We start from the raw sequence: 24240 nt of genomic DNA, 5'->3' as shown, positions 1-24240 counted from the left end.
AATACCGAATTTTACCGATTCGGTATTTATGAATCGGTAAATTAGAAGGAGGGAGATGTAGGTGAATTAATTTTTTGAAATACCGAATCTGTAAAAATCGGTATTTACCGAATTGGTAAATACCGATTCGGTATTGCCCATTGATTCCTATGGGCCTTGAAGCCCATAGGAATCAATGGGCAATACCGAATCGGTATTTACCGATTCGGTAAATACCGAATCCTGCAAGGGTGCAGGGGGTGTCACTTTGACACCCTCTAGCACCCCGAATACAGGCATGTGTAACATGTGGCACACATACATGCCCTAAGGGCATGTCTGTGTGTCACATTGCACAGGTGTGCATGCACAGATGTGCATGCACACCTGTATTCGGTATTTTACCACCCAATAGGATTGGGTTGTAAAATACCGACTCTTAAGGTCCTGTGGCATTCTTTGAAGTGCCACCTACATCTCATTTACAGAATCGGTAAATTTACCGATTCGGTATTTTACCGATTCTGTATATTTACCGAATCGGCAAATTTACCGATTCTGTAAATGAGATGCCCCTACATGCCAAATCCTAAATACCGGTCGGTAACGGCCGAAATCGGCCGTTACCGACCGGTATTTGGACTCCTACATCTGGCCCTAAATGCTTAACTAAAGTTAGCCTGACTTCAGCTCTCAATTGAAATGCATTTTGCTTCTCCAGAATGTTTTCTATTCAAGTTAGCTAGAGAATGACTTATTGTCTGTATTAGACTTAATAGACAGGCCTGGAGAGAAACTTGGCAGTGAACATGGAGAAACAATAGTCAAAAGAGGCCTTCCGTTCATCATGCACCAGGATGGCAAGATGTTCAACTGTGGGAACCAAACTTTTAGTTCGAAGCAATGTGAACCTTAAACCATGTTGCAGATGCATTAGAGAAGTAACCTGATTGGATCCTGCTGGTGTGAAAGGAGATAAGACATTTCTGAATCTCCTGTTAGCAGATTCCCTTTAGACTTAAAGAGGTACAGACCTCCCTGATTGACCTATTCTTGCAATTGTGAAGTGTTATGCTAAATACTTATTTCCTGTTTTTTAGACTTCTACTGGAGTCTGATCTTGCTGACACCTTCTTCTTTTATGCTCCCGAATTAGAGACCCTTGATAAAAGACACCATATTTGATCTACGTTTGGAAGAGAGAAGAGATATTTCTTCATGGAACACCTATTTGCTTTAATCTGTGTTAATACAATTATGATTATCGCAATTCGATATGTCATCATTTTGCAGAGATATTGCAGCATACCTATTGTATTACTGTGTTTACTGAACTTATTCTTGGTTTGCATGTATACTAGATTGGAAATCCAAATAAAACTCTTTAACCATATTCAGCGGATCCTGGTCCTTACTGTGGAGTCACATTGGCTTCACAAGTTAGAAATGTACTATTGAGGTTTTCTCCCTTTTAATGCTTCACGTCACATAGCAAAGGTGCATACTATCAATGGGGAAATATTTTTGTCGACCTGACTAACAGACTACCTTGCAGGGCACAGTGCTCCATCACTTTCATTCTGGTTCTCCGGACTTCCTTCTCCACCTGGTCCTTTTCTTCTTACTACTGGTTCTCCTCTCTCATCACCCTGTCTACCTGTGTCTTCAGAAATCACACTTTCACCTGCCACCATCTCCCCCACTTGATACTCCACCAACTGAAGTCAGTCTGATACAAGTCTAAGCAGTTGCAGAATGATGTACCGCGAGTTCCTCTTGCCGCCATGCACAACTGTACCCAGGCCGTGCAGAGGTGCCTGTGAGTCGAAGCGTATGTTAACGACGAGATAACTGGGCAGAAACTGCAGCATATATGGTGAACAACTAATGGCAAGTTGGGAAAGCTTTAGTTCTCTTATAAACATGAGTGCGAAAACCTGCAGTGAAGATGGTTAGAAGAATCCTTGTGGGAGCGGCCCCCTGTGGCACTAACCATTTTACGTTAATGGCCAGTCTACCCTACATCAAGAGTGTCAGTCAAGAAGTTGAGCCTGGGCAGCACATGCGCTGCTCTGCGAGGCATGCTGTATAGAGGTAGGGACTTGAATCTCCTCCCACTCTCCACCCATATTTTTCATTGGCTTCTTAATTGTCCAATATAAACTGTGGATGTTTATTGGTCAATAGGCTTAGTAGTCCCTCCTTAGTACCGCCTTGTCTCATTTTGTAACCTCCCATGGCGACAATCCCTGTTACTTGTGTTGGTACTCGGTAGGCTTTAATTACAGCCTCCAAGCACTATTTTCACAAATAGCTTTGTTCTGCCTGCTTTTGCAGGCAGGACACACTCTCTCCTAAAGCTTTGTTTTAGTTTTTATAGCATGGGCACCAAATGCATTTGCAATGCAATAAGTTTCGCATTTAGGAGTGCCTTAGCTACTGGCATTATAAATGACAATGTTTTTCATTTATCTGTTTTAAAAACAACCCATAAATAAAAGGTATTGTAATTTACAATGCCAATAACTCAAACTCTCGTAAATTCGAGACCTATTGCATTGCAAATGCTTGTTTTGTGTTTGTAGTCAGTTTCCGAATGATTGTCGTCATTGAAGGTCCTGACTGAAATAGCACTCTTATATTTAATGTTTTCTGTATAAAAATCCAGTAATAAAATGACTGACGCCGTTCATGGGTAGAGCCGGCATATTAATATAGAATAGCTCACGCAACAGAAGAATTTTCACATTTTTAAGTAACCAGTTCAATTACATTCACAGACAGTTACAACTTCACAACTGGAATATTAAGGCGCCGTCTAGTGTTTAAGGTGAGACAACGTTTAACGCTGGTTACGCTATTCGAATATTACATTGCAACAAAGTAACAAATGAGCCAGGTCCCTTTTCTATGTTTGATATTACCCGGAAACGTTGGAGTACAGTGCCCGCTTCCCGTTGGTTCCTCCATTCACTTCCGGTTCGAAGCTGCAAACATGGAGTACAGCCTGTGGAGAATGAGACTGGACTCCTGAGTGCGATAGCAGGAGGCGGATTAGGAAGAACGGCCTCTCGCGGGCTGTCGATGGAGCCCGGGCCGGGCGCACAGTGCCGCGCAGCTTCCGCCTTTCTGTAGGGGCGTGCGGGATGCCCGTACCCTGCCCAGGGAGGGGACAGGGCGGAGTGTAAAATTGCGCACCACTTTAAGCGTCCAGGACTAACTGGAGTTACTGTCAGTCCCTTCCCCGGGCAGTGAGCCTCCGGGGCTTCAACGCCACCATGGCCCCTGTGCAACTGGAGACGGGTGGCCAGCTGGTACCTACTGGGGGGCCCGCCTCAGCTCCCCCGCCACCTCCCCCCGGTTCCGCCGTGGCTGCTGGGAGCACCGGCTACAGGATGAGCACCCTAATAGATTTTCTCCTGCAAAGAACCTACCAAGAGATCACCGTGCTTTCTGATCTGTAAGTATTGGAAAACCCATGTTCTATATCCTTAGATGTCACTGCATCATTTCTTTGCTACACATTTCCCCATTCTATACGATACTCTTGCTATGCCACAGTATTTGATAGCCTATGGCTCTCTTCACCCATTCTTCAGTTAACGTTCTCTCCATCTCTTAGGTCGCAACTCACCATCTGCACATTATCCCCTTTCACTGTCCATAATGCCGGCTTTTCACTTTATTTTAATCCCACTTACTTCGTTAGACCAAAATAAACTAGCGTATTGTAACAGCCCCCTCTCTGACCACTGAAAACTCATATTCCTCGTTTTGGCCAATGATCGAATCTTTACCAACCAGCCGTGGCTTCTCACATCAAAGCTTTATCTCATCGTATTGCCAACTGGCAAGCTAAATCACTTTCAGAAGCGCATTTACATATTTCTCACCCTCGTAATCACTCTTGAAGTTGTCCAAGTCTTTCCCACCCACGTACTTTTGAAGGACCACCCACACAACACCCCTAATTCCCCATACTGCATCCAACCCGACTGTCTCATTTAAAAATACTGCCAAAGCGAAATACGATTGTCAGATTTCCCATCATTGCTTTTCAGTGTGGCCGTGGTTTATCGCCCCCATTCTCTACTCGCCAACTTGCTGCTTTGCCCCCGTAGGCTCTGCTGCTTAATTGCCACTATCTATAGTCCATGTCATAGCATCTAGCCTCAGGGTTTTTAAGTTCTTCATACCCCATCCACTTGGAAAGTGACCCTTTCTGGCAGAAATCAGCCTTTTATAATATAATGAAGGATCTCATGAGTCACTTTATTTAAGTTAAGGATTTCTGCTGTTCTCAATACGTTGTTGTTATATTGTCAGTGCTGTTCTCAATACGTTGTTGTTATATTGTCAGTGCTGTTCTCAATACGTTGTAGTTATATTGTCAGTGCTGTTCTCAATACGTTGTAGCTCTACTGTCAGTGCTGTTCTCAATACGTTGTAGCTCTACTGTCAGTGCTGTTCTCAATACGTTCTAGTTCTACTGTCAGTGTTGGTTAACGAACTATTTTGGAACCATTATCATGGCCTGTTTCAATTTCTGCAATGACATTCAGTTTGTCTGCGTTTTACTCCACTCACATCGACTTAGCATAAATAATATTCATTGCGGATTTGCTTATTTGCTAATGAATTTACAACCTAACATTGTCTACTTATCCACCTAACTCAATTCTACAGTGCATCTGCCCTCTATTTAAACCACCCCACTGTATTCCCCTGCTTTTGTACGCTCTTTTTCATATCAACCGTGTATTTGAGATTTGTTCTCTGTGCCAATTTCCTGCCCCAGTTTTCACAACCGATCACAATACTGTTATCCCACCTACATATTCCATGTGTTCCTACCTCAAATCTTTTAGTAACACTGTATATAAAGGGCTTCCCTTCCATCAGTTATACCTATTTATTTATTTAATTTTTGTGTTTTATAGAGTGCCAACTTGACCCGTGAGGGTATCGGAGCGCTTTACATGGTATACAGTGGTGGACAAACAAAATGTTTAAAAAGTGGAGATATACAAAATCAAACAATCAGAAGGAAGGCGATGGGCTGGGGAGCTGAGAACATAAGGAAAAAGGGGATACAGGAGTATGGTTGCAATCAAAGTTGGAGACAGAATATATATTCTCGGCGGGGAGAATAGGTGACCTGGGGAAGGAGCGATAGTCTTAGATTCATCAGGCACAGTGTGGTGGTTGTAGTGAGGCATTAGCTGAGGAATTTACCCACGAGGAAGGTTTTGGCCTCCTTCTTGAAACGTGCTAGAATAGGGATTCTTCTGATGTCAGGTGGGAATGAGTTCCAAATTCTTGGTGCTGCTCCAGTGAACGCCCTATTGTAGGTTCTTTTTTTCTGAAAGAAGGCAGGTTGGAGTAAGAGGTTTCTATAATTAGAAGCAGTGTACTCCATTCACCCTCCTAATAGTGGTGAATTTCTTTTTCATCATTTGCTATCTCTGTAATTGTTTTGTTGGAACTGACAAACGTCTCACCATATGCTGATTGCATGTTCCAAACTGTAACTGGAACTCCTTTTCCAAAAGGTATCATTTGGCCATTGTGGCCTTATCAAAAAAGTTGCGTGTCTGATAGGTGATCAGAAGTCAATTAAGGTAGCTGAACATTGCATACAGCACCTTTAAACATAGTTTGACGTGCTCATGTTACTGAAATATGTTTGTTTTCATAGTTTGTCAAAGCTTTATTGTGCACGATTAACACATAAACCTACCCATTTATGATGTACTGTTTGTAGAAGGTGTTGCGGTCATAAAGCTTGGTTGTCCAGGAAGTACTGATTGTGAAGAAAATGGCAGAATCTGGTCAGGTTCGATTGTTCTTTAAAGACACATTGAGTGCACCACCGTTTGGATGCAGAGACAGAGAACTTATGTCAATAGAAGTTGGTTTATTGGATCATCATGTTTTTAATATCTGTTAAGCATGCTACTCGTATTGTCGATCTATATACAATTTAATTTCCTGGATTTTAGGTATTGTGGACTGCAACTTGTGTAGAGATTGCTGTATTAAATTTGATTCTGGCTTTCAGTTTAAGGAGTAACAGAAAGGATGTTAAATAGTAATCCATGTGGATATTTGTCTGGCAGCGATGAATGCATTTTCTATACTTTGTTTGGGTGAGGTATTTCTGGCTGAAGGGCTTACTTCTGTCTTGTTGAGTTTGAGACAGCTGTCCGTTTAGATGGAGCTGGTCCTTGTATGCCCAATTTTGTTCAGTCCTTTGAGGAAGGGGTGTTATGGTGGTTGAGCCTGAACATGGACTGCGTGGCACATGGTTGTTGTAGTGGTTGGTGTGCCATTGGTTAATATGTTTCTCTAAGGCCATGGGCAGGTATTGTAGGAGAGAGATGGGTCTGTAGTTGGAGAGCGTGTCTGGGTCAGCAGATGGTTTCTTGAGGAGGGGCATGATGGTGGCGTGTTTTCAGGTGTCTGGGAATGTGGCTTAGTTTATGGAGGAGTTGAGGATGGGTATTAGTGTTTCACTGATAAGTAGGATTTCTTTGGTGAAGGCATGGTGGGGCAAAGGTCGGATAGGTCTCGAGTGGATTGTCTTCATGGTAGTGGCGGTTTCGACAATGGTTAAGGTGAGACACAAGGTTAGAGTTCGTTCTTCAACCATGATGGGAAGTTGAGTTGTGCCGGTGACAGGGTCCGGTCGAGGGTCCAAGTTGCTTTATATGGAGGTGATTTTACTGCAGAAGAATTTCGATAGCTTGTTGCAAATGTCTTGTTAGTGGGTGATGATGCTGGAGGCAGCAGGAGGTGCGGTGAAATCTTTTATGATGGTTTAGATTTCTTTGCTGCTTTTTGTGCCGATGTTGATGCAGTCTGCAAGGGCTGTGTGCTAAGTGTTCCATATCTGCTGGTGGTAGCGTCTTAGCGCGGATCTAAAGATGCCTTTTTCTGTGCTGACCTGACCTGTTCTACATTTGCACTCCAATTGCTTGCAGTATCGTTTTGTCAGCCAGCATCTTCTGTTACAGCTGACTTGGGGTTGAGCTCTTGCAGTTGGGTTGAGGGGAGCCAGGGTGGTGGGGCATGCAGCGATCCAGAAGTTGATGTTCTTGATGACCTTTGGCAAGTTGCTGGTGTGCTTGGATGGTGCCCAGAGAAGGCAGAAGGCAGAAGCCTAATCCTAACCTCTGATGCATTTCCAGCTGCAATGGGTGGGTCCAGTGATGGTAGGTCTGCAGTGGTGTGGGATAATTATGCTGAAAATGACATGGGAATAATCTGTGCAGGTTGCTGATTTATGGACTGTAATGTTGCTGATTGAGGAGATAATCTGGCCCAATTGTATACTGGCGGTGTGGGTGGGTTCGGTAACAGGCCTTGGTGCGGCTGAGATTTCTGAGGTTTTCTAGAAGGGCTGTAGAGTGTGGGTTGGTCGAACTTGGACCCACATCCAGCACCTACATCGGGAGTCTCAATATCACCAACAGCAAATGGGATATGACTGCACAAGTCAACCCTGACTGCATCCTTCTTCCACACCTTGAAGATGCTGAGTGAGCTCTTCAGGTGGCTCCCAAGCAACACCACAAAAACGGTCACCCACGCCCTAGTCATCAGCAAGTTTGGCTAAAGAAACACCCTCTAAGCTGGGATCATCAAGCAACTCACTAGAAGACTATGAAGCATTCAGAACTTGGCTGCCAGACTCCTCTTCAACCTCCGCACACAACTCCCATCACACCACACCTCGAGGATCTCCAGCCCCCTGTAGGAAGCTGGCTCTATATATACTATACTAAAGTAAGGTATGGTGTGCACAGAGTCCAGTGGAACCACAAAGGTAGGCAGTGGTAAAAGTAGATAATTCCATACTCTCTATTTTTGGTAGTGTGGGCGAGCAGTAAGGCTTTATCAGAGGGTAGTGTTAAGCATTTATTGTACACGCTCGGGCAAGGAATGATAGCACATACTCAAAGACTGTACTTAGACCAATTGTTTCGTATCAAAATATTATTTAGTTGTATTTTAGTTTTAGAACCAAGCAGGAATTGGCACAGGTAAGTAAAATGGTACATTTCAAGGCAGGTTGAACAATAGAAGCAAGCTGAATGAAAATGACGTTGTTACAGGTTTTTAGAAGCTTTAAAAATTGTAGAGAGTACCTTTGGATTACTTTTACTACTCCGTGTGATATGCCTAGATATCACACTGGGACATTTCCTAGATAAAAGGTAAGTAAAACAGTTTTCAGGGCTCGAAAAATCATTTGTTTTTACTAGACCTGCAGGTCTAGTGACATCAAAAATCAACTCTACTAAACTGTAGTGCACTTGACTTTGATGAGCAAATGTGACAAGTTAAGAAGATTTAAAGGCATTTTTATTGCTCATTAACTTTATGAGCAATAAATATGCCTTTAAATCTTGCTATGGTTTCACATTTGCTCTGCTTTCAGAGACAGAGGTCAAGTCAGTCTTCCTTCCTACTCGCGAGAAAGGACGAGTAGTGCCTAAATATAGCTCGCCCTAATTAAATGTGGCTCGCAAACGCGAGCAGGCGTGTGGATTTTGCGAACCCTGAGTTTTGCAATATAACAGTTACTTATGTTTCCATACAAACACCCTCAACACATTTTTCAGAGGAAAACAGTCAATGCAATCCTATGGAGAAAACGGAGGATATTGGTTTGCAGGTATGTAAACTGTCTTTAGGGTTGAGTTTCTAGGGTAAGAACCAGGGTTCCCTCAGGGTCAAGGTAGCACTCACAAATCACCCTCAGCGGCACAAGAGACGGCTGGGTACAGAGTGCTGAGGCCCAATTTTATCCAGTTGGGGATAGGGGGCCTCCGGTTGGTGGCTGCTCACGGGTAGGCCTCAAGGTTGAGGGAGAAAAGCTCCTGGACTTAAGCTCAGGGCAAAGGGGGTTGAAGTTAGCACCCAAGGTGCACCCACAGCGGCACTAGGGCGGCCGGGTGCGGGGTTCTGTTTTTGCTTCGGGTGCCCTGTTACTTTCAATGGGGATTCTCTGGTTTGAACAAACTCTGCAAGCTCCGGCACGAAAATCTTCTGGAGGCGACCACCGGTTATAGAGATAAGTTGGGATGTTGTGGGATGCCGGGACACTGTCGGTTGGGCCACCTAAGGCTTTGTAGAGTCAGGTGCAGAGGAGTCTTTTGGTGTCTGATTCTTCTTACCGGCTCTGGTCGCGGACGGGGGGGATCCTCCAGAAAAGGGCTGAAGGTGTCAGTGGGAGACTTGAGGCAGGTCAGGGATCACAAGGTCAGGATCACCGTGGAGACCTCCTTGTGGTGTTGGGCAACTCAAACTTGGGCCGTGGGCATCTGGTGCAGACTTGCGGATTTGGCCGGGGCCATAGTCTGTTGGTGAGCAAATCCGGTGCTCACTGCAGACAGTCTGGTTGGGGAAGGCAGGGCAGGTCCTCTGGGTTCTGGGGGGCTGCTGGCTGCAGGATTTACCTGGAGCAGGTCGAGGTCGGGACAGGCCGGTAGGGCTGGGGCCAAGTCAGTTGGTGTCCTTCTCCTCTTTTTCCTTCATCACAGCTCTTTGGTCATTCTTCTTGTCTGAGGAGGCAAGGTTTGGGGTTGCCCCTAAATACTAGATTTGGGGGTGTTTCAGGTAGGTACAGGTTGAGACCAATGGGTCTCTTTCTTGGGGTGGGTACACCCCCTATTATGCCACCCTCCAGTGGGAGGGGGGCATAAGTCTCACTGGTTGGCTGGGTCCCCCATCTTCAAGATGGCGGGGACTGAGAGTTGTGCTTCACCTCGCCTCCCCCATCTGAGAGGTGGAGTTGGCAAGATAGACCCACCCCGCCTCCTAACTTGGATTTCCTGCTAATTCTCACACCCTAATTTGGGGACAGCACCGGAGGAGGCCAGTTGCAGGGTGCATCAAATGGCTGGGGTCAGCTCACTTAGGCGGTAAGCCATTGAAGCTTTTCCTTTGTGGACCCTGCCCATTCTAGGGTAGGAGGTTTGGCACCTCTGCCCAGGATGTGCTTTGTTACAGAACCCCGGGAGCGGGAGGCTCTCGACCCAGGGGGCCAAAAATATGTCTGGAAGTGGCAGCTGACTAGCAGCCAGTCAGCCAGCACACTAGAGTCTGGTCGTTTTTCAGGGGGCATCTCTTAAGATGCGCTCTGGGTGCATTGTTAATTAAATCCCATACTGGAATAAGTGTGGGTTTAATGTTCTGAGAAGTTTGATATCAAACTTCCCAGATTTCTGTAAAGCCATTATGGTGCTGTGGAGTTTATCATGACAAACTCACAGACCATATAATCTTTATGGCTTTACTGCACTTACAATGTCCAAGAATAGACTTAGACACTGTAGGAGTACAGGGCTCATGCACCTTGACCCTCACCAGTGGCATTGTGCACCCAGCTAGAAGGGTGGCTGACCTATGCCAGGGCAGTGGGTTGTAGACATAGCACACAGGGAAGTGTGCCATGTCGACTCTTTACTTTTCTCTGCACCAAAACATGCAGCCTGCAATGACAGTGTGTGGGTGTTAAGGTACAGGACCTCTAAGGGTGGGACAATAAGTGCTGCAGCCCTTAGAGGCCTTCTCTGGTCACAGGGCCCTTGGTACCTTTTACAAGGGACTTGCATGTGGCCAGAGAGGTGCTAATTTGGGGGTACACAGTATACAGTTTTAGGGAAGAACATAGCCCCTGGGTACCTGTTTGACAGGAACCCAGGGCACACTCGGTCAAAGAGCATCAACATTAGGCAAAAAGTGTGGGGGGGGGGGCAACCATGCAAAAAGGGGCACTTTCCTAGACTCCCGATACACATCCATTCCTTACAACCTTCTCACACACAAATTAAAGACACTACACAGCTTAGGTCCCACCTATCTGTATGGTCACATTTCTTTCCACCAACTACCCAGACAACTCTGCTCTACAGGTCCCCTACTTGCACACATTCCATGCATACACAGAACCAGAGCAGGAGGATTAGTGTTCTTACTTCACTGCTAAAGCATATAACGACCCCCGCTCCACTTCAGAGCCTCCTCCTCTCTTCTTGAATTCCACAAAAATCTGAAGACCTGGCTTTTCAATTGATCAACCTACCCTAGGCAGGGCTAGACGCAAAAACCTGCTCAGTTCTCCGATATCCTTACAGGTTATAGTGCGCTTTACAAATGCACGTACCAAAACAGAAGATAAATCCAGGAGGGCCGCAATCGAGGCAGATTTGTAAGATATAAAATTGAAATTAATTTACATATAGTGACTTTAAAAGGAATTATTTACTTGGTCAGTGGCTATAATCGAAATATGACATGGATTAGGCCCACGTGATGTTTAGTCAGACACCTCTGGGCTATAGGCTTTTCGTAAGTTAGTTTTTTAAAGGTGTGCTTTTCCCACTATATTGATTGGATTTTCTGACTTGTTGAGGTACAGTATTTGCCTTAAAGCAGGGTTCTCCTAAGTCTGTCCCTAAGGGCCGGAACTATGCCAGATTTTTAGCATATCCCCATTTAGCTAAATGTAGTTATCCTAAAAATCTGGGACGGATTCGGTACTCCAAGACCGATTTTGGAGAACCCTGCCTTAATTTATGGTAGCCATGTAATTTCCTTATAAGAGTGATTTTGTATTTTGTGTAAGCCGTGATTAGAAGTAGCTGGAGGGTAAAGCGACTTGGTTGACTGGTGACTACATATTCAACACAAGGTCAAATTTCACATCTTGGGCTGTGGCTTGGACATGGGATGAAGTGATGTTTTAATCTGAGTGGTGTATGCCACAGAGAGTAGAGGTAGGATTTTGCTATGATGGGAGTTTGCCTGTTCATTTATTACAAGTATTAATATTTTGTCGATCTAGTCTTGCACGACAGTGGCTACCTTCACAGACCTAGACAAAGGAAAAGACAAGAAAGCATAAAAATATACAGAAACAAGAGTTTTGTGGTTAATTTTTTAAAGAACTAAGTTGTGGTGGAGGTAGTCTCAAAAGATATGGCGGAGAAGGGGCTGCTGCTTAGTCAAGATTGGTTCTTTGTTTCATTAAAAAAATAAAATTTGATTTTGAGGGTATACAGGGGAATAACATGCGTATTTCATACTATGCTAAGAGTAATTGAAATATGCAGTGGTGTATAAGATACTTATGGTATGTCATTGAGAATATAGATTAGGGTGGAGCATTGTTGAAACCTCATTTATAAAGGTAGCTGTAAGAGAAGGGAAAAGTATGGGGAAGGGAAGTGGGTAAGGAAGAAATTAAGCCCATGGGATATAAAGAGGGGTAAGGGTTTGGGGTTATGAAGGAATATGAGTTTGATCGGTTGAGCGGAATGAGTATGGATGGTGCTGATTGTGTGAGTACACATGTTTCATTGGTTGCTAGTTGTGGCGCATCAGTGTTTCATGTATTATAATCAATGTGGTTATGTGGGGATATCCATTAAAGGGATGTTTTTTTGGGGAGGTTGATTTTAAATTTTTTTTTTTTTATTATAAAGATCCATTTTGTTCCATAGTTTGAGCGGGCTCTGGGTCTGTAAGTTATTATTGAGTAATGAGTTATCCACACTTCTTGCGAAGTAGACCCATGCCCACCAAGCATGGTGGGTTAGATTTTGGAATGATTTCCACTCTCAAATAATATTTTTTATTACTATACTTAGAAGAAGGTCTAGTAGGCTTATGTCTTGAGCATTTAGTTTTATTTCAGGGGACTGAGACCAAGGGCCTAGTGTCACTTTGTGAAAGCTTATCGGAATCCTCGTGTTGATAATGTCATTTTGTAAATTTTGGATTTATTTCAAAAATGGTCTTAACATTTTACAGTTGAATAGCATATGGTGGAGAGAACCAGGTGATTTATGGTAGTTCCAGCATTGATTTGATTCTATAAGGGCTAATTTGAAGAGTTTCTCTGGTGTTCAGTGGGCTATATGTATCGTCCAGTATTTACATTGTGATAGGATGGCAGACACTTTATTTTTGAGAGTGGGGGACTAGATTTTCTCCCAAGTGTTTTCCGTTACGGTTGTTTGTTTTATTGAGGACAGTGGATTAGTCCATTTGTTTTGGATTTCATTTGTCAGCTTATTGTTGGAGTTGGATGAGTTTAAGATTTTATATCTTACTGCTGTATGTAGCATGTGGGTGTTTAGTTAGTTTTGTGAGAAAGTGGACAGGGTCTGATTAGTGGGATTTATTATATTTTTTCGTGGTGACCTTGAGTTTAAGGAATTTGTAGAAGTCTATGTTCTCTAAGTTGTGGGTGGCTTGTATGTGTGCAAATGTTTTAGAGTTAGTTGCAAAGCCTAGGCCATTAATATATCTAATGTTTTTTGTTGCCCAAGAAGACAATATGGATAATTTGCCTTCAATTTGATGTTATTGTTGTTCCAAAGGGAATTGAATTCTGTGGATTGACTCTTGTTCAGAAATTTGTTACCTAGTGTTTTGAGCACATTTATGGTATCCCTAATTATGGTCTGGGAATGTTGTAATCTAAGCGATTTCATGGTCAATGCTGATATTAATGAAACAGGTTTTGTGAGGTGTTTTTCAATGTGTAGCCATAAAGGCTTGTCGGTGGTGGAAGGACTGAGTCGCAAAGAGGCTTGTTTGGTTAGGAAGGCTAATTATTTGTTTAAATACGGGACGTTTAATCTGCCTTTATGCTTGCCAAATTTGAGCTTTTTGAGGAAGATTCTGCCTTTTTTCCCTTTCCACAGAAAATCAGAAGTAAGTAGGCTATACTTTTGAAGAAGTTGGAGGATAGCTGCAGGGGTAGCATGGAGAAGATGATGAAGTTTATTTGTGGGGCTATCCTCATTTTGATTATTTAAAAAAAAAAATTATTTGCTTTTTTTTCATATTGCAACACAACAGACATGTCATCACTGGTCAACATTTCCCGACCTCCAGCCCTCCACCCCCCCGGCCACACCATTAAAAACAATATTTCTCTATGCTTCCCACACTCTGCCTTTAACTTTGTCTGTAATCCAATCTGTCTTTTTTGGTCTGCATGCCTGTGGTATCCTTTTGCCTTTGGGTGCCTCTTTCTCTCTCCTCCCTTCTTACAGACCCCCATCAAGTCCACGATATTTCCTCCAAACTCTGCCAAATTTTTTAGGGCAACCCCTTGCTTTGTATGTGACCCTCTCAGCTGCCATATACAGGTCTAGGCCCCTTCGCCATTCCTCTACCTGCGGAATCGTAGCCGCTCCCCAAAACTTCGCCACGTCTCTTTTAGCCACCACCAGGGCCAACACCAAGCAGAGCACTAACGGGCGGTTGAGATCTATGTCATTGGTCATACCTAGCAGGACTAGTTTTGGATCAGTTGGCAGGGATGTTTCCAAGACTTCACCCAGTGTTTTCAGAATCTCCTCCCAGTAAATCTTTATCATCGGACACGCCCAAAGTATACAATAGAAGTCTCCCCCTTCCTGCCCACGCCTCAAGCAGTTTGTGTCCCCTATCCTTCCCATTCTATGTAGGCGTACCCTATCGAAGTAGGTCCTGTGGAGGACATTAAACTGTATGAGCCGCAATCGGGATTTAATTGCTACCTCTCTTGGGTGCATGAGAACAGTGTCCCAATCTACATCATCCATTTCTCCTACCTCACTTTCCCATTTGCCCCGAAGAGTTCCCATGCCATCAGGCATGTTATTCATAAGGGTCCTGTATGTCAGTGACACCGCTCTCTCCGGTATCTGCTCCTGTACTAGTCGGCCCTCTAGGGGTGCGTATTCAGGGAGTGTGTCCTCTGGGAACCCTTCAGACTGCCATGCATGTCTCAGTTGGGCGTATTTCAGATATTGCGTGGGGAGGAGGCCAAATTTTGCTCTCAAGGCTGGGAACGACTTCAGTGTCCCTTTTGCTATGACATCTCATAGGGTCGAGATTCTGATGTCATCCCACCTTTTGAACCCCTTCAATTTATTCAGTTCTCGCAGCCACGCACAGTGCCATATGGGTGTCTGCCTAATGTGTTTCTCCTCCCACCCTATGGTCTTATTTGCTCTGTTCCAAAGCACAAGTGTAACCCTTGTGGCCGGCAGCAGCCTCCCCTTCGCCTCCATATAAATAATGATTATACGGGCGGGCACCCATGACGTGCCTCTCCAATGCATACGTGGGGTGTGCAGCCGGGGCATGAAACCAGTCGTTGATAACTACCAGGTGCTCTGCCCAGTAATAGGCCTCCAGGTTAGGGAGCGAGATCCCCCCCCCCCCACTGTATTGGTGTCCTCATTTTGATTATTAACCACATAAGAACAAGCATTGGTAATGCAATAGGTCTCGCATTTGTTTGAGTTAGAGCTATTAGCATTGTAAATGGCAATGCTCTTTCTTGTGTAATGACGTGTATTATGTGGTGTGTAGTAGAATTATGTGAGTTATGTGGTGTGGAGTGGATTTGTGTAGTGGAATTATGTGGTATGGTGTGCTGTGGCAGTTTGTGGATAGTTATGTGGTATTGCATGTATTGGAATTATGTGGAGTGGGATTGTGTGTTATGGAGTGTAATTATGTGGAATGGTATTTTGCTTTGTGGAATGGTATGCAATGTAGGTTAATTATGTGGTGTGCTGTTGAATTGTGTAGCATGATGTGGAATTTTGTGGTATGGATTGGATGTATGTGGTGGGTAGTGTAATTCTGTTGATTTTATTTGTGCTTAGTTGAATTATGTAAGGATTGGAAATGTGTAGATTTTAATTATATTGTGTGGATAGCTTTGCATATTTGCTGACCATAAAACAAATAAGTAGGAGCGTTGCGTTAGATCTGTTTCTTTCGGTGTTAAAAATAATAAAAACTGATGTTGGACACATAAATGGAGACCTTTTGGCGCTCTTTGGTATCATGTTTATGGTCCGGATGGAGTAGAAATAGAGGCAAAAAGTGCCACCTACCAGAGGAGATGGTGCCATCCCTGTTTTCCTTTTATTATGCGCCTGCATGGCGCAAACAGCTAGGAGCATGCCATTTTGTTTTTGCATGCGTATGCAGTTAAGTGCATATTTAATCCAAAGCCGTTTGCCTAAGGTTACCATATGTTTCTATTTCATCAGGAAACATGGTAATTGTAGATGTGGTTGCTTTAACTGAACAACCTACTGAGGAATTAAACATCAAAAATACGTTTTATTTGTGCACAGAATTTCACAACATTACTTTCTTAAGCTAAAAATTGGTGGTGTTCAAGTTCTCTAGTGTAATGTTGGTATATAAACACCAGGAAGAAGTAAGGCTGTGTTGGCTTTTGTAGAATGCCCCCACAGCCCCTCCCTTCTGGAACCTCCATAGTGAGTGAAAAGCCTTGTGATGAGCAGGGGGGTCTCCCAGCCATTGTCATGGCACCTGTGGTAGCTTCTGTGGACCATAGGGGCGGGGCTATGGAAAGGGAAACACATGACCGAGCCACTCCTCCCCCACCTCATGAAGTGGTATGTCCTGGGTTACTGTAAGGGCAGGGTGCACCTGTCACTCCCGGCATCTCTAGGAATGTAGTTCGTCAACTCTGCACGCCAGGTATCTCCCACTTACGCCTGCATGCAGCCTCTGTGAGCTTTGGTGGACACTGGGTAAGGCGCCTCCTCAGTCCCACCCCTAAAGTAGTGTAGTGGCCACTCACTGTAAACGCTGTCTCTCAAAGAACTCCCCCTCACACCTGTGTGTGCTGTGCCATGGAGAGCGTTGGCAGCCAAGCAGTTCCCCTTCACCCCCTGCTTCAGTGTAACCACTTACTATAAACTCCGGCTGCCACGGTGCAAATTTGTAGTGCAACCAAAATTTCTGCGCCGCATTATTCTAGAGGGAGAGAGCAGGGTAGAGTCGTATCCACTAAGATCTCTCTCTCACTGCTGGTGCACAACCAGGGTGCCTAACGCTAAGCACGTACCTTTGCACCATAGTGCAATAGTGTGAGGCGAGTGAGGGCCACTGCACACAATAATATGCCTAGAAAAACTTTAAAGCTTTTCACACATTGGATGAATTGTACAGTGCCGCACACATGCAGAAATTAAAAGGTTTCACCAATTTAACCCCAACAACGTTGTGTAGTGAATCTTCCATTATGATGCTGGCATTTGTGTAGCGCACAGTCTCGCGTTAGTGTACCTCACAGCGCTCTCGGCTCTCTGGGATGCCTTTCCACAGAGTTCCAAGGTTCCCACCATGGACAGGAGTCCAGGAGGTCCAGGATGATATGTTGCATGTATTGTGCCCTAACCCCTCGCTAGATTGGGTGCCAAAGTTTCATGGAATTAATTGAATTACCTGGCTGCATGAGCGCTATAAAAGATGTGTGACCAAGACGGAAGGCCAGGACCGTGTCAGTAAAGAGCTACAAATCTAGTACAATTGCTCAGAATTTTCCAGAAATTTCTAAAACTGCCACAACCCCTATAAACAAACAGAAGGTTCCCTAACCTGGCAATGATATGACAAGGCGATGGTGGGACATTGACAGCCACTGCTCCTTACCAAATTAGGATCTGTTGGGACCGTCCCCTTGTGAACCCGGACAGCGCTGACCTTATTGAGGGGGGCTGCAGGTCCGAGACAGGGGGAAGGGGTGACGTGTCATGCATTCCGTCACAATTGTGCCCATTAATGTTGCAAAAAGGAAAACCATCACAGAAAAGTTCTGTAGACATGCCCCCCGGCCCTGCTACCCCCTCCCAGACAATGCACCAGTGTCTCTGTGCCATTCCTCCTGAGACAGACCAGTTTTTCTTTTCTTGAACATTCTCACTCGGCCTGCAGAGGTACATTTATTTTGTTAGCGCTCTCGGCACTCCCGCAGCTACACACACGTGTGTTACGAACTCCTGGCAGTGGCAGAAGCAATATCTGGGCAGAGAAAGAAATAACAAACACTTTCATGGCAGAGAAGACGGATTCAGAGCAGAGTTCGGGGGTGGGGGGCCCTCTGTGTACACTTACATATGTGCGGTGTTGTGTGATCCTCGGCAGTGGGGTGAGAATCCTGACCTCTCAGGCGAAGAATCACGACACGCCGCTGGCGTGTTTTGGGACAGCTAAGGGGGGCGCAGACCATCGCCCTCCCCGGAAGTACACCCCCCGCTGGCACCTTTAGGGTCAAGGCGATGGTGGGTCATTGACAGCCGCTGCTCCTTACCAAATTAGGATCTGTTGGGACAGTCCCCATGGCAACCCGGACAGCGCTGACCTTATTGAGGGGGGCTGCAGGCCCGAGGCGGGGGAGGGGGTGACGTTTCAAGCATTCCGTCACAATTGTGCCCATGTATGTTGCAAAAAGGGAAACCATCACAGAAAAGGTCTGTAGACATTTTCCTTATTGTCTGGACAATTTTTGGCAATGAAGTGAAAATGATCTCACAATGAGCAAGAACTTTCTCCATGGGGCGAAAGTAAAGCGAGGAATTTTACGAATTCCATCGGATGCATAAATCGTGAATTTTGCAAAACGTCAGTGGCGCAGACAATCTTCAAAACAAGCAGCACTAAAAGCGATCTCGAAACAATTGTAAAAAAAAAAAAGCCCGGGAGTGGTGCGCAGCATATGTTTTTAATTATCGCGCCGTGTCTGGGCATGATAATTGAAAACATATGGGCTTTGGTGCGCGTAACAGACACCAATAGGCCATAGGCAGAGCAATGCGGCCGCCTATGGCCTATTGCGTGTTCTGTTAAAAAACAGCACGCACGCAAAGCCCAATCAAAATGGACCATAGAAATGAACACGCACTAGCGTGTGGAATTTCCAGGTCCATTTTGAAAACCCCTACAAAACGGCTCGCCTGCGTGGACACTGCTGCGTAGTGCATCACAAGGGCTCGCCCTAAAAAGGACAAGGAGCAGTATCCAGGTCCAGCACCCATACTCCTTAGGGATGTAGTTCAATAAAATGGGGTAATTATTTAAGGCTTGACATGTTTGTGCCCAATATATACATCTAGTGATAACTGGTGTAAGAAATCCCAAAATTCGATGTCGTTTTTAAAGCAAAATATGCTGCATTTATTTCTGCCAGAGGTACATGTATCCAAAGAACAGCAGACACATGTTTTGTCCATATGGCCAACAAGTCAATGGCTTTTTCAAGAAAAAGTGTCGTGTAAGTAGTCATATAGTCGTTGTGTTCTATATCTGTCCGCGATGTGGCAACTGTCTCTGAGGTCCAAGGGAAAGGGAATGCGCATTTTGGGACATCAGGCACTGAGCCCAACCAACACCATCTGATACATACGCTTTACATAATAGGTGGTGGTCGTAGACTTATCACATTGTTTGTTTGCACTTTAGCATACGCCACACATGGCCCACTAGCTGTGACCCGCAGATACTGGGAGGGGGATGTGTGAAGATAACTAACTCAGAAAGAATGGGGGATAAAGCACTCAAATATCCTAGGAAAGTATTGTGGAACACTACGTTTTAGTACATTAAGCATAATATCCTCCACAAGGTCTACATTACCCTAGCGACACTCCACCAAATGTTTGGGTCCTCCTCTAATTGTCCTAGATGTCAGCAAATGGGAGGTGACATGGTGCATAACTTCTTGAGCTGCCGGGAGGCTGTGATACTATGGGAGGCGGTTTCTGCTGCATTATAGAGGGGACTGGCTGTGCAGATGTGTGCAGGCTGGAGGGTTCATCGTTGGGTCTATTTAAGCGTCTATAAACTACAAAAGCCACAAATGGATTAATTGATTTGACGTTGCTGATCTCACGTAGACTCATAGCCATGCATTGGAAAGCCCGGACACTACCAAATAAAGCTCATTTATGCAAGGATGTGGTACTCGGACGAGAAGAAGCTCGTGGATGGCGGAAATATTCCATAGAGGCAGATTGGGAGGCGCTGTTAAGTGACTTGCAAACCCACAGTGAGGACCCGGTTGACTAGCACTGGCATTCATGCTCATAAATACATGCAATCCCTTGTGTTTCTGGGATGTTGTGTTCCTCTAGTCTCACCAACCGTAGCCTGCTAGTCCATACATGTTTACCCCCGCCCCCCTCGTCCCCCCTCCCCCCGTTTTCTCATGCTGATATTATCCTCTTCCAGGTCCTATATGCATGACACCACCTCCGCTTTGCATGGCATGATGTCTCTATGGGAGGCCACAGTGGTAGCTGCTGGCACTTCAGAAATAATACTACACTCCAGGGTTAAGATTGTGGATCCGGGATAGGAAGGACTCACATCAGTGATCGTGCTTATACTGAATGGGTTGTTGCTGCCGCATGACCTCGTATGTTCTCTTGTTTTTGAATGTTTATAGAAAGAGCCAAATGTCTCTGTGCTATGTATTGCTAATGCTGGTTATGTGGTGGACAGACTGTTAATGTAACTGTATCTTGATACTGATGTGAGAAGTATAATGGCGATATTCTTAAATGCAAATAAAATTGGTTAAAAGAAAATAGTGACCCATGTGAATGATAACGTGAACGATTTTGGACTTGGCTGTCTGATTAATTCCTTGTAGGTATGATTCACTGATCCATAATGTGTGTAGGTCTAGTAAGTTGACAACGACTTGGCCCTGTGCTCCCATAAGGGTGAGTAGTTTGTATTTTGATGGGTTGTAGGATCCTAAAAAATATCTCCTTTTCCAAAGGATAAAATACTTCATAAGTACACCTGCCCTGCATACCATGCATTAGCAAAGCCAATAAGTCTCGCCTACAAAAGAACTGCTGGCTTTGCAAATGTTTTTTTCTCAGTCCTGTTGTACAGCAGTGCGACTGCTGTGCAGCATGTTGAACGTTAAAGAGAAAAAAAGCAGTGTGATTCATTAAGTGCTGTGTGCTTAATAGCACTTATTTTAACCATGCTGCAGTGCAATAGGACTCCCGTACAACATGACTAAACAAAAAATTGGCAAAGGCAATAGCTCTTCCATTGGCGACACTTATTGATTTTGCCAATGTTTCTTTTCTTCCAGAACATGAGGGTGGGAGGGGGCAAGCAATAACCCAGAGCTTGCAAAAAGGAAATTCATAACGTTTCCTAAGAGGATTGTTTCCAGACCTAATTCTTTCACCCTGTGAGTTCTTGAAGGTTCTAAATCTGCGTCCATGCAAGGTCCTGGCACTACCGTTACACTTTTATGACTTTCTTTGAGAATGGGGCCCACAATATATTTATTTATACATTTTCTTGCCTGTTGTCTTTAATGGTTTCACACTGAATCTCCATTATTAAAGAATGTTACATTCTGGCATTTTTTATTAATTGATGCTATAGAGAAATGGTATTTAAGATTGTCTTTTAAAATTGCCTGATAGTTTAGCAAAAAACTGCTTGTAACTTTGTTCCCTTTTTTCAAATTGCAGATATTATTTGGGGTTATTTTTATATTGAAATAGGGTTAAAGAACCTTCAAGGGATTTTACTGATAGTTTTTTTTGTTACTTAATAAAATTTAGATCAAGACCCAATTCAGTGATGGTCTACATTCAAACATAAAAACTGGTCTGGTAACTTTGTTTTGAAAGCAGCTCGTCGTATTTATCGCTAGTGTTGTCGATGGTCTATGAACCTCTCTTAGTCGAGTCTAATCAATCGTGACCTCTGCTAGCAAAAGGTTGCAAGCAGAGGTCACGATTGATTAGACTCGACTAAGAGAGGTTCATAGACCATCGACAACACTAGCGATAAACACGACGAGCTGCTTTAAAAAAATAAAGTTACCAGAACAATTGGAAACTATTTTCATCAGTTGGAACCATCATTGACAGACTGTTAAAAATAACGAGCATTCTGCATACTATCAAGGGGTCTAGCTGTATATCTTCGTTTTGTCCTGAAGATGGTCTCGGCAATCAATTTCTAGAGACCGAAACGTCGACCAAGGCTTTTTCTTCCACCTTTTTGTATTGATCACAACAAAGAAGAAAAGCGCACACAATTGCTACAATGAAGTTGTTTTGTTTCTGTATCATGTACTTTTTGTAACATTGTTGATCTACCTTTCAGTACCCTATTTGATGAATGATACATAAAAAAGACATATTTTTTCTATATACACCCGTTCTCTTGCTTTTTTCTGATTTGATCACATATTGTGACTGTTAGCACTGCTTAAACTTAAACTTGAACGAGCAATAACGATTTATATGTTTGAATGTAGTCCACTAATGAGTTGGGTCTTGATCTAAATTTTATTAAGTAACACAAAAAACTATCAGTAAAATCCCTTGAAGGTACTTTTACCCTATTACTTTATCTGGCCCGAACCCTCAAGTGTATATTGGGTTGCCCATTTGTAATATATTATTTTTATATTGAGACCCTTTTGCTTTTACTGTTCTGCGTTTTATGTGCATTTAATCAAGGAACACATACATAGGCACAAATATTTAAGGTCACAAGCTGTCATATATTTCCTTAGAGTACCCCCCTTACTTAAGGCTTTACCTTACTGGACCATATATACAATTTTAACATCTCAAATAAGCAGATACATATCTTGCCTAAGAAGAAGACGCTTATTTTTCTCACAATCATATTGCACACAATAATTGGCAGCCAAAGGTTTCATGCTGCAGGGCTATTGGTCTACTTGTCCAGTTAAAGAGAAAGAATTGTTGCTTCTGAGTCCTTTTAGAAATTATTAGGAAGCCATTTCCCAACAATATGAAGAACATATTCTTTAGTGTGAAAGATTAATTTATAAATTGACCATGTGCCAATCTTCCTAGAACGGGTATTCTAGTAAATCCGACCCAAAATAAGACAATGTGATGCTCCCACAGATGTCCTAGAACTCCAAAGCTGCATTAAGTGATCGAAAGGCCTAGTTCAATATGTTAAGAAGTCATGATTCTACCATTATTAAAAATAATACAAAATGGCTTTTGTGAATGATAGTCCTGTAAAAACCCCTCCTATCTGATAAAGAAAACCGCTGCATGGCGTAGATTTCCAATACCAAACATGAATGCACCGTAAGATGTATGAATCCATGTCCTATATAAGAAACCAAAGTGAAGTTATTTGGCTGTAGTGCACAATATTATGTTTGGCAAAATAAGAAGCTATTCCAGCTGCCCACCATAATGGTCAAAAGATGATGATATGGGCATGTTTTCTACCTTCTAAAACCTAGATAGCGTACAATCATTGATTGCGCAAAGTACTTGACCTGCTTCCAATTGAAGCAAGAAAAACTATAGTCCATGCCCTAATATCTCCCCATCTAGACTATGGTAACATTCTTCTACTGGGTCTTAATCAAAAGAGCCTGCACCAGTTACAATGCATACAAAACTCTGCAGCGCGACTGGTGCTCGGTCTCCCCCGTAGAGCATCGGCAAAAAATGCACTTGCCAAGCTTCATTGGCTCCCTGTTAAAGAAAGAATAATATTCAAAACTCTCTGCTACACACATCGTATTGCCCAAAACAAAGGCCCCAGCTATCTAAGAGGCCTCTTGACCATCCACAGACCAATCAAAAATCTTAGATCAGCGGGCACGATGCTGTTTAAAATCCCTCGCATCACCAAAGCGAAGATGGGAGGAAAATCCTTCCGCTTTTTGGCCACCAAGCTTTGGAATGCCCTGCCAATTCAGCTACGTATGGAACCATCTGAAACAAGATTCAGAGCCAGACTCAAAACTCACCTATTTCCCAAAAACTAATCCCCGTCTGCCTGTTCTCTTCCTTTAGGTGGTATTTGCATTTGCAGTCAGCGCGGGGACACACAGTTTTGTGCAGCCAGGCGCTTAATAAATGCTTATTATTATTATTATTTGCTTATTATTACCGGAACATTCTAGATGACCGCAAGATATCACCTGCCCACAATTTCGGTGGGCGGATGCTAGAGCTGAGCCAAAAGTGGATCATGCACCAGGACAATGATACAAAACTAAATAGTAAATCTACATCTTAATCGCTGCAAAAGAAAACACCAGTCCTATTTAGATGTTGTGGCAGGATCTAGAGAGAGGTGCAGAAACAAATGCTCTCAAACATCGCCAGTCTTAAAGCATTTTTTTAAGAAGTGGACAAACATTTCTCCTGGGCGATGTGAGAGACTTTAAACGCATACAGGAAACATTTACTTTTGTTGTTGACTAAACCTGGGAAGACACCTGTAGACTCGTCTTCTGTGTTAATGAGGTCACAGTGTGAGAGGGCAGCTGGAGAAATTGGGGATTGTGGGGGAGAAGTAGGTGAAGTGAGTGGAAACCGCCTACAACTGAGATTCAAGGGAAAATGACAAAAGAGTCTGTAAAGATAAGCAATC

At 43.8% G+C, this 24240-nt stretch overlaps 1 protein-coding gene across 2 annotated transcripts in view; it reads left to right on the top strand.

Annotated features, from left to right (window-relative positions):
* The first annotated feature begins 2935 nt into the window (after positions 1-2935).
* MED14 (mediator complex subunit 14) overlaps positions 2936-24240 on the top strand; it is a 941548-nt gene continuing 920243 nt past the window's right edge. For both annotated transcript variants that reach the window (XM_078658290.1, XM_078658289.1), the window contains exon 1: positions 2936-3439. In XM_078658290.1, the coding sequence (XP_078514416.1) occupies positions 3258-3439 (182 nt within the window). In that variant the 5' untranslated portion in view covers positions 2936-3257. The remainder of the gene's footprint in view (positions 3440-24240) is intronic.

The sequence above is a fragment of the Lissotriton helveticus genome, chromosome 8 (assembly GCF_964261635.1).
Source record: "Lissotriton helveticus chromosome 8, aLisHel1.1, whole genome shotgun sequence".
Taxonomy (NCBI): domain Eukaryota; kingdom Metazoa; phylum Chordata; class Amphibia; order Caudata; family Salamandridae; genus Lissotriton; species Lissotriton helveticus.
Note: the sequence above shows the minus strand (reverse complement) of the source record. Positions and strands in the feature narration are given on the sequence as shown.